At 34.8% G+C, this 14,748-nt stretch overlaps 1 protein-coding gene across 2 annotated transcripts in view; it reads left to right on the top strand.

Annotated features, from left to right (window-relative positions):
* LUZP2 (leucine zipper protein 2) overlaps window positions 1-14,748 on the top strand; it is a 485,908-nt gene that overhangs the window by 452,322 nt on the left and 18,838 nt on the right. For both annotated transcript variants that reach the window (XM_049649143.1, XM_049649125.1), the window contains exon 10: window positions 6,919-7,011. In XM_049649143.1, coding sequence (XP_049505100.1) covers window positions 6,919-7,011 — 93 coding nt within the window. The remainder of the gene's footprint in view (window positions 1-6,918; window positions 7,012-14,748) is intronic.

The raw sequence follows: 14,748 nt of genomic DNA, 5'->3' as shown, positions 1-14,748 counted from the left end.
AAAAATATATATTTTTCCCATTCAGTGTATTGCCTTTTCATTTTGGTAATGGTTCCCTTTGCTGTGAAGAAGCTTTTTAGTTTGATGTAATCTCACTTATTTAATTTTGCTAGTGTTGCCTTTGCTTTTCATGTCCGATCATCTCCAAGACCTATGTCAAGGAGCTTACCACCTACATTTTCTTCTAGGAATTTTATAGTCTCATGTCTTAACATTCAAGATTTTAATCCATTTTGAGTTAATTTTTGTGCATGGTATAAGATAACAGTCCAGTTTCATTCTTTTGCATGTGGCTGTCTAATTTTCCCACCACCATTTATTGAAGAGATTGTCTTTTCTTCATTGTATATTCTTGGTATTTGTATCATAAATTAATTGAACATATATGTGAGGTATTTTTCTGAGCTCTCTGTTCTATTCCATTGATCCATATGTCTCTGTTTTTATACCAATACCATACGTTTTGGATTACTGTAGTTCTTTAGTTTGAAATTGGGAAGCCTGATGCCTTCACCTTTGTTCTTTCTCAAGATTGCTTTGGCTATATGGGGTCTTTTGTGATTCCACATGAATTTTAGGATTATTTGACCTATTTCTGTGAAAAATTTCATTAGAATTTTGTTAAGGATTGCACTGGATCTTTAGATTTCTTTGGGTAGTAGCATGGGCATTTTAACAATATTAATTCTTCCAGTTCATGAGCATGGAATATTTCTCCATGTATTTGTGCTTTCTGCAATTATTTAATTAATGTCTTGCAGTTTTCAGTGCACAGGTCTTTCATCTCCTTGTTTAAGTTTATTCCTAGGAGTTTTATACTTTTTAATGCTATTGTAACAGATTATTTTCTTAATTTCTCTTTCTGATAATTTATTATTAGTATATAGAAACACAATAGATTTTTGTGTATTGCTTTTATATACTACACCTTTAATGGATTCATTTATTAGTTCTAACAGGTTTTTGGAGTAGTCTTTAGGGTTTTCTATATATAATATGTCATGTGTGAAAAGCAGCAAGTTTACTTCTTTTTTTCCATTTGGACATCTTTATTTATTCTTTCTTGCCTACTTGCTCTGGCTAGAATTTCCAATACTATGGTGAATAAAAATGACAAGCATGGATAGTCTTGTCTTGTTCCTAATCTTAGAGGAAAAGCTTTTAGGTTTTCACCATTGACTGTATTAGCTGTGGGCCTGTCATATATGACCTTCATTGTGTTTAAGTATGTTTCCTCTATACCCATTTTGTTGAGAGTAAATGGATGTTGAATTGTAACAAATGCTTTTTCTGAATCTATTGAGAAGATTCTATGGTTTTATCTTTCATGTTGTTAATGTGATGAACCACACTGACGATTTGCAGATATTGAAGCGTCCTTCATCAATAGAATAAATCCCACTTAGTGATGGTATAGGATCTTTTTAATGTAGTTTTGAATTTGATTTGTAATATTTTGTTGAGAATTTTTGCATCTACGTTTATCAGGGATATTGTCCTGCAACTTTCTTTTTCTTGCAGCGTATTTGTCTGACTTTGGTATTAGGGTGATGTTGGCCTCATGAAATGAGTTTGCAAGCATTCACTTTTCTGTTTTTAGCAAGAGTTTGAGTAGGATCTGTATTAATTATTCATTAAGTTTTTGCTAGAAATCACCACTGAAGTCATCTGGTCCTAGACTGTGGTAAATCCAGGCAATGGAATATGAATCCACACCAAAAATAAATGAGCTATTAAGCCATGAAAAGACATGGAGGAAACATAAATGCATATTACTAAATGAAAGAAGCCAATCTGAAATAGATACATAGTGTATGATTTCAACTATAGGACATTCTGGAAAAGGCAAAACTATGGAAAATATTAAAAGGACAGTGGTTTCCAGGGTTGAGGAAGGTAGGGATGAATAGGCAGAACACAGAGAATTTTTAGATCCATGAAAAATACTCTGATAATGTAATGAGGGATATATGTTATTATACATTAGTCCAAACTAAAGAGTGAACCCTAATGAAAACTATGGACACTAGATGATTATGATGTGCTGCAGGTTTATCTTTCATAACATTTGTATCACTCTGGCATGTGATGTTGATAATGGGGAGGGCTCCGCATGTGTGTGACAGGGACTATGTGAAAATATCTCTGTACCTCTCAATTTTGTTGTGAACCTAAAATTGCTCTAAAAATACAAAGTAAAAAAAAAATGACAACAACCAAAAGGAAAAACATACTTCACTTTAGGTGTTCTTGACTTAATTTAGCAAGGCAATGGAGTACAGAGACCCTTCAATATTATATAAGTTTTCCAAGTCCTCAATTTATTTGTGTGCTAGTCCAGAATCTGAGTCCTCATTTTTTAACTCCAAAAACACATTATCTTCCCTGAAAGTCAGTTCCCATTCTGTATTAATTCATGAGACTCAACAAGGCTTCTTTCCACCAGGAGCATCTCACTGACATCAAAAGCCTATTTTAAGGAATGCATGTTATTATGTTTAAATGTAAGCAGTTCATCAATTAAATACTACATTTTTGTATTTAAAGCATTTTAACTTTTTATACTTTGTTACTCACACTGTTGAAGCAATGTATCATTTCCTCCAGTTGTTAAAAGTAATTAATATACACAATATACAAGTCTTTCCCTGTAGCAAAATTGAGATAACTTTAGTATTGATAAAGAAGTGGCCAAACCAGACACCCCAATTTTTTTATGTATTTTTAATTTTTAAAATATTTTTTTTTATTTTTGAGAGAGAGAAAGAGAGTGCATGCAAGCAGGGGAGGGGTAGAGAGAGAGGGAGGGAGAGGGCCCAAAGCTGGCTCTGCACTGACAGCAGAGATCTCGATGCAGGGCTTGAACTCATGAGCTCTAAGATCATGACCTGAGCTGAAGTTGGCTGCTTAACCAACTGAGCCACCCAGGCGCCCCATGATAGCCTGATTTATTAATATGTGGAAACAAGGGTATCCCTCGCAAACGTATGGAAGAGAAAAGTTTCACTGTCATTCCTTTCCCTCAACTTTTTGTGACTTTAATAATTAATGAAGACCTTTCTATCATCTATCCAAACTAGCAAAAGCCCACAAACACAGATAGATGATTGATAGATAGATAAAACCTTTTATTTTGGATATATTCCTTGTCTCAGCCTTACCACCAAAATCTGGGAGCATTTTCACAAATGTACAGTACTTCAATGAGAAAATATTAAACATTATAATTTATTAATACACTACATATTTATATTTTTAAGAGGATATTGAACATCTACCCTAAAATGTAATCTCCATCATTGGTGGGCCTGGTATTATTCTTCTGAGCTTCTCTAGCTGGGTTAGCTTTCCATCCTGTTAGTTTCCATGCAAAACCTCTACCTAAACCCTTATGTTATGCTGTCAATTTTATTTTATTGATTTGACTCCTGTTTCATCCGGGCCTCTGTGATTACATGCAGCCAGCACTGACCCTTACCAAATTAAATAAAGGGGCTTTATTGGTAGAACCTCAGGAGCTCCTAATACCAAGGAAATGACAGTGGTAACATATCTGGGGATGGGCAGAAACAAAGGCTGCTTCAGAAGACTGGGAGTATGAACCATAAAATGGGTCTTATTGTAGAAACAACTTGGGCAAAGCACCCTATTGGAAAGAATGTACATAACCATTTATAGCCTCCTCTTAATTTAATCAATATTAAATTCTAAGAATGGAGATTTCATGACCTCACTTGGGTCATGTGCCAACATCTTGATAGATCAGGGAACTTGATATATAAAATAATTCCTTGGAAACACCATCCCATGAAAGGTAACCCCCCAGAATGAAATCAGGAGCTATTAGGAAGGTAGAAGACATGATGAACAGTTAATGAGGAGCTAATGGTAGCTCTTTGAGATCAAGAACTACGGTTTTAATGTTTGATCTCAGTTCCAAATACACCACTGTCACAGAATGGATGCACAATAAATGTTCACTCATGCTGCAAGAAGTAATTAAGATTGTCACATTTTGGAAAGATTTCTCTAAGCATAAATATCTCTATTCCTCTTGATTTAGTACCGATCTTTAATTCTTATTTTATTTTTTGTCCTAAGAAATGTATCTTAAATTAGTAATGAAAAGAACAACAGAACTTAATGAGTGCAAAATGTGTACTAGCTTCAAAGGATGCAATAATGAATAAAGCATGATATCTTCCCTTCATGGGTTCCCAACCTACGAAGAGAGACAGACGTTTAAACCAATGACTGATATGATATGAGCTGTCTTGCAGACTGGTACCAAGAAGATTGATATTATCACAATATTATAAGCTAAAATCCAGAACCACCAATATCCTTAACTGTAATATACATTTTTACAAGTTCATTATATGAAACATTATTTAGACATGTAAAGGAGAGTTATATCCTTATATTTATGTTTAGGAGATAAAGCATATATACCATCTGTGTAAAAACAGAATTAAATATGTCACGGGCACTATAATCGTGACTATATAAAATACTCGTGTGGATATGGACAAAGACTGGAAGGCAACATTGAGAAGTAAAAGTAGTTATTGCTAGGATGATGGATGAGTTTTATACTTCAATTTCCTTTAATGCTGTTATGCAGTAAATAAATTTTCAAAGGTATGTTGGGACTGTTCATTCAATGATTTGATTGTTCAACAGAAACAAAATATGCTAAAATTTCTCCTTGCCTGTTAGTGGGATTTACTCTATCTTTTTGCAGTTGTGGTTTCTGCTGCGAAAGCCAGAGGAGACTCTCCTTCACTATTCGTATTTATTTATTCCCCCTGTACTTTTTAACCCATTTCTTCAAACTGTCTGTAATCTGTAGGTTACAAAAAGTCCAGTAGGTTTTAGCTAGATTAAATGGCTCTTTTGATTCATGTTAACATTTTTAACATTGTTACTGAATAGCACCTATCTATTTAAGGGTCACACGTGCTTTAAACCCTCCTTGCTACAAACCTACTTTTTCACCACGTTTCTCTATTTCTGTAGAATTTTTCAATTCTGTAGGTTCTAATCATTGCTCTCGACAAAGAGCAATCTCTTTTCGATAGCCAGTGCACTTCAGTTTGGCATCTGTTACCATCTACTTGATCGATATCTATCGTTTCTTTCTTGGTTTCCACACCCTATGTTCTCTTCCATTTTTGCCTTTATGCTGCTGCTGCACCATGCTCACAGAGCTCTGGCCATTTTATATGCTTGCTTTAAAATATCAAATGAACTTTCATTTGGCTACTAAACTGAAATACATACTTTGCTGCTCAGTTTTGGAATTTCCTTGCTACTTGTAGCATTTTTCTTGTGCTCACTCTACTGCTACCCTATAAAGCAACAGAGCAACAGCTGAGTCTTCTTCCTACATATCTTTGCTTGTACCGTTCCCTTCACCTGGAATGTTCTCCTTCATTCTTCCCTTAATCACTCAGGGCTTGTGCCCTCTTTTATTAATCTTTGTGTAAATTCTGTGAAGACAGAAACAATACCTTTTCATCTTTCTATCCACCAAAAACATCTAACACAGAGTACTGGCTTATTCAAAGACATTTTGTTTACCTGTTTAAATTTCTTATCTTAAGTAGGGTATAGAGGGGAGATAAGGAAGATAGGGGTCTTAAATAAGGAAGAAGAGGAGAGAAAGGTGGACTAAGAGAGGGGAAATACTTGTCTTCTGGATCTCTTACAGTGAAATTCAATTCCTTTAAGTATAAAGAAATAAGAATTTCATTTACTTACTTTATTTATCTGTTGTTTGTTTGTTTGCTTGTTTTTACCGTTACATGTAAAGCCCAGCATTTGGGTAACTTAATATAGGGACTATTTTAGTCAACAAAGGTGCTTTATTTTCTGTTGTTTCTCTAATGTACTACTAGTTTTGATTTTTTGTGTTTGATATTCTACTAGTTTTATTAAATATTTTTTGTATTTTAAAATACAAAATACAAATTCTACTAGTTTTATTAAATATTTTTGTATTATTAAAGTATTACTTTTGTAAGAAAGTTCCCCTGCTAAGGAATGAAACTGCCTATGGAAAACCATGGCAGTGTTGTGCAGAGAGTAGCAAAGAGAAAATCTGAGTGGGTTCTTGGGCACTTTGATCAGACCATATCTTTGTCTTTATCTTCCTGGGTCCCCAAAGCTTAGAACCCTCTTTTCTTTTTCCTCTGTGATCCACTGAGATCACAGTTTCAGATCCAAGCCAGTTAGCATTCACTGAGTTTAGTTTTTGTCTATCCTACAATAGTACCCTTGTAGATTTATGAGCCTAACAGCATATTCAAATCAGCTTTGCCCAAGAAATGCACTTTCAGTGGAAAAATCTCAGACCAACCTATAGGGATATTTACATATATTAATTATGAATACCCTTCCCTGGGTATTTAAAAGCCTGAAAAACTGGCTTTAAAAAAATTTTTAGTGTTCCTAAAGAGATGAATTTTAAAATCGTATTTAAGGTTTCCAGAGATATGAAGCAGTGCTTAATTAATTAGTAAAGCATTGACGTAAATGCAATGCTCTATACAGTGAGCTGTTATGGAGCATTTTCTTTCTTATTGAGAATATGATGTGTGTACTTATACTTCTCAGATATACTTGGAGTTAAAATATAAGAAAAGAGAGGATTCCTGATTTTTGTGGAACTATTAACCTTAAAATAAAAACTTAATATTCAAGAAATAAATATTTCCAGTGGGAAAATCATACCATTGGACCTCACTAATACAAAATTGAACTTATTTTATTTGCTTACAATGTTTAAGGTCTGAGATATATACAGATTTCCATTTTATTCTTTTTCCTTGAGTGTGGTGTTGCCATTTTATCATATTTTATAATAGTCACATGGATCTATTTGTTGAACCTACTTCTCTCTCTCCTTTTCTCTAGCCTCAACAAACCTTTACTGGAAGCAATGAGAGCTCTCAAATTGGGACAACAAAGGAAGAAAATCTGAACACTACTGAGTGCAATCCTCTAAGTGTAAGAATAAGTTAAAGTGGTTTTCATGTATTCAACATGAAATAGACATTTTAACAGTTCTAGTTCATGCCACCATGAAGCTTTCTATTTCTATGTAATATCTACTGTCTAAATGTTGTACTTTTTTTATTATTTTTAATTTTTTTTTACATTTTATTTATTTTTGATATAGAGAGACAGAGCACAAGTGGGGGAGGGGCAGAGAGACATGGAGACACAAAATCCGAAGCAGGCTCCAGGCTCTGAGCTGTCAGCACAGAGCCCAATGCGAGGCTCGAACTCACAAACTGCAAGATCATGACCTGAGCCAAAGTCAGACGCTTAACTGACTGAGCCACCCAGGCACCCCTAAACATTGTACTTTAAAATGTGAAAAAGCAGATGTCCTTTGGATGTCAGTGAAGTGTAGGTATTCTGTTAGGAAATGTAATAGACTCTCAGGAGTACTATGTAAGTAAGGGGAAGTAAGGGGAACTAAGGGGATGACCACAGGCTCCAGAACATGCCCATTCCCATGACCACATGACAAAAAGCTGTTAAAATCTTTAAAACAAACAAACAAAAAAACCCGAGGATGTGATTCAATAGTATTCTGCCTGTAAAACAAATGAACCCAGCATTACAAAGACATTACATTGAAGGAAGAGAGATTCCTTTTTTTTAAAGCTTATTTATTTACTCTATATATATCACAGAGTGATATATATACATATATATATATATATATAGAGAGAGAGAGAGAGAGAGAAAGCATGAGTAGGGGAGAAGAGCAGATGGAAAGAGAAAGAAAGAGAGAGAGAGAGAGAGAGAGAATCTCAGGCTCCATGCTCAGCATGGAGCACGAGGTGGGGCTCAATCTCATTTACTCTGAGATCATGACATAAGCCGAAATCAAGGGTCAGATGCTTAACCAACTGAGCCACCCAAGGGCCCCAAGAAGATAGATTCTTAACCTTCAGATGATAATAGCAAATATGTAATTTTGTGCTATGGGTGTTTTTTTTACTCATAATTAATGAAATTTTAATTCTGGGACTTTGGCACACTTACAGACCTATAACGCCTGGATTTGAGAAACAGCAAATGACAATTGTGTTGAGTAGATTCAAAGTTAGGCTTTAATCTAGGTGACAGAATGAAAAGTATTGCTGAAACTATTCATGATTGAAAAGAGATCCGGCTACTGAAAGGAAATAAAGCAGAAGAGACACATAAGTTAACCAAGTCTATCTCTTTTTCTTCTATTGGCCACTAATGTGAATTTAGAAAGATGAGTTTCTCAACAATTTTGCCTTCAACTCTCATATTTAAACATGTACCAATTTAGAACATAATAAAACTAATGAGAAGTAAAAATGAAATTCTTCCAAAGGAAGAAGAAGGTAGGGAGGCTTTGGGCTGGAAGGAAACTTTTGATGAATACAGGTCTCTAACAGTGTGAGCAAACGTGCAGAAACAAGAAACCATCGGAATAAAATTACTAGAGAATAGAGTGCAGACAGTGGTGGGATCTATGCCTAAAAGGATAATTTGGGACTTAAATGTGAGAGATCCTGGATTCCCATGCTCTAAGGAGTTTGGTTTCAATTAAGGTTGTAGTTCAGGTTTTTAGATATCTGTGTCCAATTAAGTTATGAGACCATAGGATTAATGGTCCTAACACATAGGAGTGTGTTTTTATTTCTTGATGTATTTTCTTAAAACTACCAAAAAAATAATTTTGCCACACAGGCATATACCAAATCATTAGACTGTACACTTAAAACTGGGTTATATCTTGGGATGCCTGAGCAGCTCAGTCGGTTGAGTGTTTGACTTCAGCTTAGGTCATGATCTCGTGGTTCATGGGTTCGAGCCCCACATCAGGCTCTGTGCTGACAACTCAGAGCCTGGAGCCTGCTCCTGCTTGTGCTCTGTCTCTCTCTGTCTGTAGAAAATAAATAAAAATAAATGTTAAAAATAAAAAAAATACTGGGTTATATCTTAATGATATATATGAATTTTTTAAAAAAGAAGGAAAAGAATCTCGGAAGCAGCACACTTACGAGTAATGCTCAGGCTTGATCCTTCAAGGTACTGCTTTAAGCTCTTATATTAGGAGGAATTCAGTTGCCTTATTCCTGCCTCTGTACTGACATATGTGTGCCTTGAGCAAACCATTCTTGTAATGAGGTGGCCAAAGTATCTACAAGGACAAAGAACAGGGCTTCATTAAGCCTACCAAACAAACAAGCAAAATGTTCCCACTGGAGACAAAGCTGAAAAGTTCTGCATATTGTGCCAAGGCTCCCCAAAACAACATTCTGGTCTACTTTTCTTATCAAGAGTGAGACCTACCCAAAATTATAAATTGTTTTTTGTTGTTTTTTGTTTGTTTGTTTCACTTTCCTAGTTTTATTGTCTTTTTTTTTTTTTTTTGTCACTGGCAATTCCTTTCCCTTCAAAAGTCTCATAAGCAGCTACTACCTGTTTGCAGGTCCCAATCTGAGTCCCTTCAAAAATCTGCGTCCACCTGCACCAAGATGAATGGTCTGTCTCTAACCTGGCCTCAGTCTAGATTTTAGTCTTGGAGCTTCTACTTCCAAGAAGTTACACTTTGTAGTGCACAGAGTGTTCAATATTCACAGGCTGTAGACTCACTTACCTTTAAAGGCTGTGTGAGTAATGTAGATGAGTGAAATACACCAGATGTAAGCAGTAGGAATTAGTGGCACTGCTGTGAACATCAATTTTCAAATTTTACACCTACAGTTCTTAGCTGCCCTCACAATAGTATCACCTCAAGAGTTCTTTAAAATACTGATGCCTGGAATTGACATCCGGAAAATTAATTCAACATCTTGGTATCTGGGGTATAGACATTAGTTATATTTATTTTTTCAATTACTCCAGTGACTCTAATGTGCAATCCAGTTTTAGTATCAATGTATTTCACATGTAAGTGATCATAAACATCATGTGGAGAGCTTTTAAAAATTAAGGTTCTGACAAATTCTTCAGGAAATTTTAAATGAATAGGACTAAATGTAACCTGTATTTGTTTTGTTTCGTTTTCCTTTGTTTTGTTTTGTTTTGTTTTGTTTTGTTTTGTTTACATGGATCTGGCAACCCTCTTCCCAATCCAGGTGATTCTGAGGCAGATGGCCTATGAGCTATAATGTGCAAAACCTTGGCTTAGATAACACATAATCCCTTTAGTATGTTGTTTAATAATGGATTTTCTGCTTCTCCTGCTCTGTTATATTTACCTTCTAAAAAGGGCAATGCTTAAGTAAGGCTCTCTAATTTAAATGATGAAAGACTGTGGTGTGACTTTTGAGAGTGGGTAGGAGAGATCCATCCGCAAACCCTTCGTTTATCAGTAACCATGTACTGATGTAAGACTGTGGAACTGAGCAGGAAACTGATGTGTGATTTCATCTGTTGCTAAGGTCTCCATGAGAAATTTAGTGGACCGTCATCACCCAAGCAACAGTAACCAGAGTATGATTAATCTTACGCATGGAGAGCTCTATAGTTCCTTTCCAGGGATTCCCCAATGCTAAGAGACTTCTTCAATCTTACAGAAAGAAAGTACGGGGACCTTTGGATCTATGAAAAGTATTGTTACTCAGCTTGTCTAAAAACACCAAGAATATTCTTATTTGTGTTGAATATCATGAAATGTGTTTGATTCCATTTTAATACTGCAATATGAAAATAACTTCAACTTGATTCTAACAAAGCTGGAGACTCAGCCCTAATGTGGGCTGCTTTAATTTAATGTCCAAATGAGGTATCCAAACATAATTTCATAGAGTAAAAGCAAAATAAATGTATCCATTTCTGGGAAAGGGGTTAAGTGTATTTTCTGTTGTAAGATAGTTATATTAGGCAGAATTATGGCCTCCTTATTGTCTTTATTTGGCAATTAAGTATGGTATAAAAGTGATGCATATGGGTCGCAAATTAACAAGGGGTAAATTTGTGATGGTTAATTTTATGTGTCAACATGCCCAGAGAGCTGGTAAAACATTATTTCTGGGGATGTCTGACAGGATGTTCCCAGAAGAGATTAGCATTGAATCAGTAGATGAAGTAAAGAGGATTGGGCAGGGATTCTCTAATCCCTTGAGGGCCCACCCACATAGAACAAAATGATGAAAGAAGTGTGAATTATTTCTTTCTTGAGTTGGCAAATGCATCTTCTGCTGCTCGCCCCCGACATCAAAGCTCTTGGATCTTGGCCCTTGCAACTCTGGGACTTAGACCAGCAGCATCCCCCTGACTTCCCCAGTGGAAGTTACATCCTCAGCTCCCCACGTACTTGAGAGTTGGATTGATATACCACCAGTTTTCCTGATTCTCCAGCCTGCAGAGGGCATTATCATGGTGTATCTCAGCCTTCATAATCGCATGAGCCAAGCCCCATAATAAATCCCCTTATATATGAATGTGTATATCCTATTTCTTCCTCTGAAGAATACTAATACAGTTACTTTCTCATACTTATATCCTGCATATTTTGGATATATTTTGAAATAATTGGCATCTGCATCTTATGGGAGTTGTCTTTAATCAAAGATTAGTCAGTGTAACTTAAGATTTATAAAATAAAATAAAGTGGATGGTAGTTTTTAAGGTAAAATTTCATTTTAGTGGCCTTATTTGGCAAAATTAATGGTTGGCAGTTTTATCCCCATATCTTTTTTTTTTTAATTTGTTTTCTACTCTATGAAATTCAAAAATCTAGAAACTACCAAATAAGGACATTTTAAAAATAATGAAAGTATGATAAAATAGGGACCTCAATGAAGCCAGTGACAGAAATAGTTGAGAAAAAGAAGTCAACAGAATATCAAAATGAGAAATCCATACGACTTTGTGATTAAGTGAAGATGCAGAAATAAAGATAAATGTCTAATACGGACCCCAATTTTGATGCTAATTAATGAGGACAATTACATTGTTGTTCTCAGATAAAGTACAGGGGGGAAAGTTTAAGTTAATTTTTGTCCATTTACTTGTAAACAGATAAGGCTCATGTTCTCTTAAAAACTAAAATGAATAAGATGCCTGGGTAGTTCAGCCAGTTAAGTGTCCGACTTCGGCTCAGGTCATGATCTCGCAGTCCGTGAGTTCGAGCCCCTCAACGGGCTCTGTGCTGACAGCTCAGAACCTGGAGGCTGTTTCGGATTCTGTGTCTCCCTCTCTCTCTGACCCTCCCCCATTCATGCTCTGTCTCTCTCTGTCTCAAAAATAAATAAAGATTAAAAAATTTTTTTAAAAACTAAAATGATTAAACATGTACATTACAGCTAATTTATTTATTACAAATTATGATAGTTTTTAAGAAACAACTTTATTGAGGTATAATTTGCATACCATACAGTCACACATTTTTAAGTGTGTATTTCAATTATTCATGAAATTTATTGAGTTGTACAGCCATTAACACAGTCCAGTATTAGAACATTTCCATCTCTCTACTAAGATCCCCATGCCTTTTGTACAGTTAATCTGTTCTCAACCTCAGCCCAGACAGACACTAACCTAGTTCTTATCTGTATAGGTTTGTCTTTTTGTAAATCATATATAAGTTCATCATATAATATGTAGTATTTTGCATGCACTTCCTTCACATAGTGTAATGATTTTGGGGCTCATACATGTTTTAATACCTATCAGTAGTTTGTTTCTTTTTATTGCTGAAATAAGATCCATTGTACAATTATACTGCATTTTCTTTATCCATTCACCAGTTGATACCTTTTGGATTTTTCTACTTTTTGGCCATTATGAATAGTGATGCTACGAATATTTGCATAAACAGCGTTGTGTGGACATATGTTTTAATTTCTTTTAAGTAGATACCTAGAAATGGAATAGAATATAGTTTTTTCTTGAATTTTTAAGAAACAAATGAATTTCCAAAGTGTGTGCACTGTAAATGCAAAATGTTTGCATTTACAACCTAATCAGTAATGTATAGAGTTCCATTTACTCCACATCTTTGTCACTATATGTTATTGTCTGAATTTTTGCTTAGAAGGCAAATTCTAGTGAGTGTGAAGTCAAATTTCATTATAGATTTAATTGTTAATTCCCTAATGGTTAATAATATTGAGCACATTTTCATATACTTATTAGCAACTCATATATTTTCTTTGGTGAAATATCTACTCAAAATTTTTCCCCATATTTTGGTTGTGCTGTTTCTCTTCTTAATGTTGAGTGGTAAGATTCCTTATGTATTCTGGATATAAATCCTTTGCCAGATATATGACTTAAAAATATTTCTCTCAGTATGTTTTGTATCTCTTCATTTTCTTTTATTTATTTATTTTAACAGAGAGAGAGAGACTGAAAGAGAGAGAGAGAGAATGAATGCATGCAAGCAGGGGAGGAGCAGAGAGAGAGAGAGAGGGAGAGAGAGAATCCTAAGCAGGTTCCATATTATCAGAATAAAGTCTGAAGCACGACTTGGTCTCAGAGGCTTGACCTGAGCCAAAATCAAGAGTGAGACGCTTAAGCAACTGAGCTACCCAGGCACCTCTTAACTTTTCATTTTCTTAATGGTATCTTTTAGAAAGTAATTAATAGACTTTTTTTTAGTACGGTTTTAGATTTACAGAATAATTGAGCAATAGTACATAGAGTTCCATATAGCAACCAGCTGTATTTCTGTAATTGACTTGCTGCTTAATTCCATTACAGTCTGATGGCATAGTTTGCATTTGTTCAGGTGTGTTTTATGGCCCACAATAGAGTCTACATTGGTAACTATTCCATGTGACCTTGAGAAGAATGTGTATTTCTCCTGTTTGATGAAAAATTCTATAATTGTCAGTTAGGTCCAGTTGATTTATGATGTTGTTCAGATCAACTATATTCTTACAGGTTATCTGCCTGCATGATCTATCAATTAGTGATAGAGAGGGTTGAGGTCTCCATCTATAATAATGGATAGGCCTATTTCTATCAAAATTATTTATTTTTTACTATTGACTTCTGTGAGTTCCTTATATATATTGGATATTAACCACTTATTAGGTAACTGGTTTAAAAATGTTTCTTCCCACTCCATAGGCTGCCTCTTCATTTGTTTGTTATTTTGCTGTGCAGAAGCTTTTAAGTTTGATGTTGTCCCACCTGTTAATTTTTGCTTTTGTTGCTTGTGCTTTTGATGTCATATCCATGAAATTGTTGCCGACACAAATGTCAGAGTTTTTCCCTGTTTTCTTCTAGGAGTTTTCTAGTCAGGGCTTACATTTAAATCTTTAATCTATTTCAAGTTAATTTTTGTGAGTGGTGTGAAATAAGGGCCCAGTTTTATTATCATAATATAGTTTGAAATCAGCAAGTGTGATATCGTCACCCTCGTTCTTGTTTCTCAAGATAGCTTTGGCTATTTGAGATCTTTTGTGGGTTCATTTGAATTTTAGGATGGTTTTTCCTTTTTCTGCAAAAACAGACATTGGAATCATAAAGGAAATTACAGTGTATCTATAGATAGCTGTACATAGCATGGAAATATTAGCAATATTTATTCTTCTAATCCAAGAAAACAGAGAATTTGTCCATTGATTGGTGCCTTCTTCAATTTCTTTCATTAGTGTCTTATCGTTTTAGTGTATAACTCAGTCACATCCTTGGTTAAATTTCTTCCTAATCATTTTTCGTTTTAAATGCTGTTATACAAGAGATTGTTTTCATTATTTTCTTTTTTTCCCATTTTTTTTCAAGTTTTTTATTTAA

The sequence above is a fragment of the Panthera uncia genome, chromosome D1, assembly GCF_023721935.1.
Source record: "Panthera uncia isolate 11264 chromosome D1, Puncia_PCG_1.0, whole genome shotgun sequence".
NCBI lineage: Eukaryota > Metazoa > Chordata > Mammalia > Carnivora > Felidae > Panthera > Panthera uncia.
This window is presented reverse-complemented; position numbering and strand designations above follow the sequence as displayed.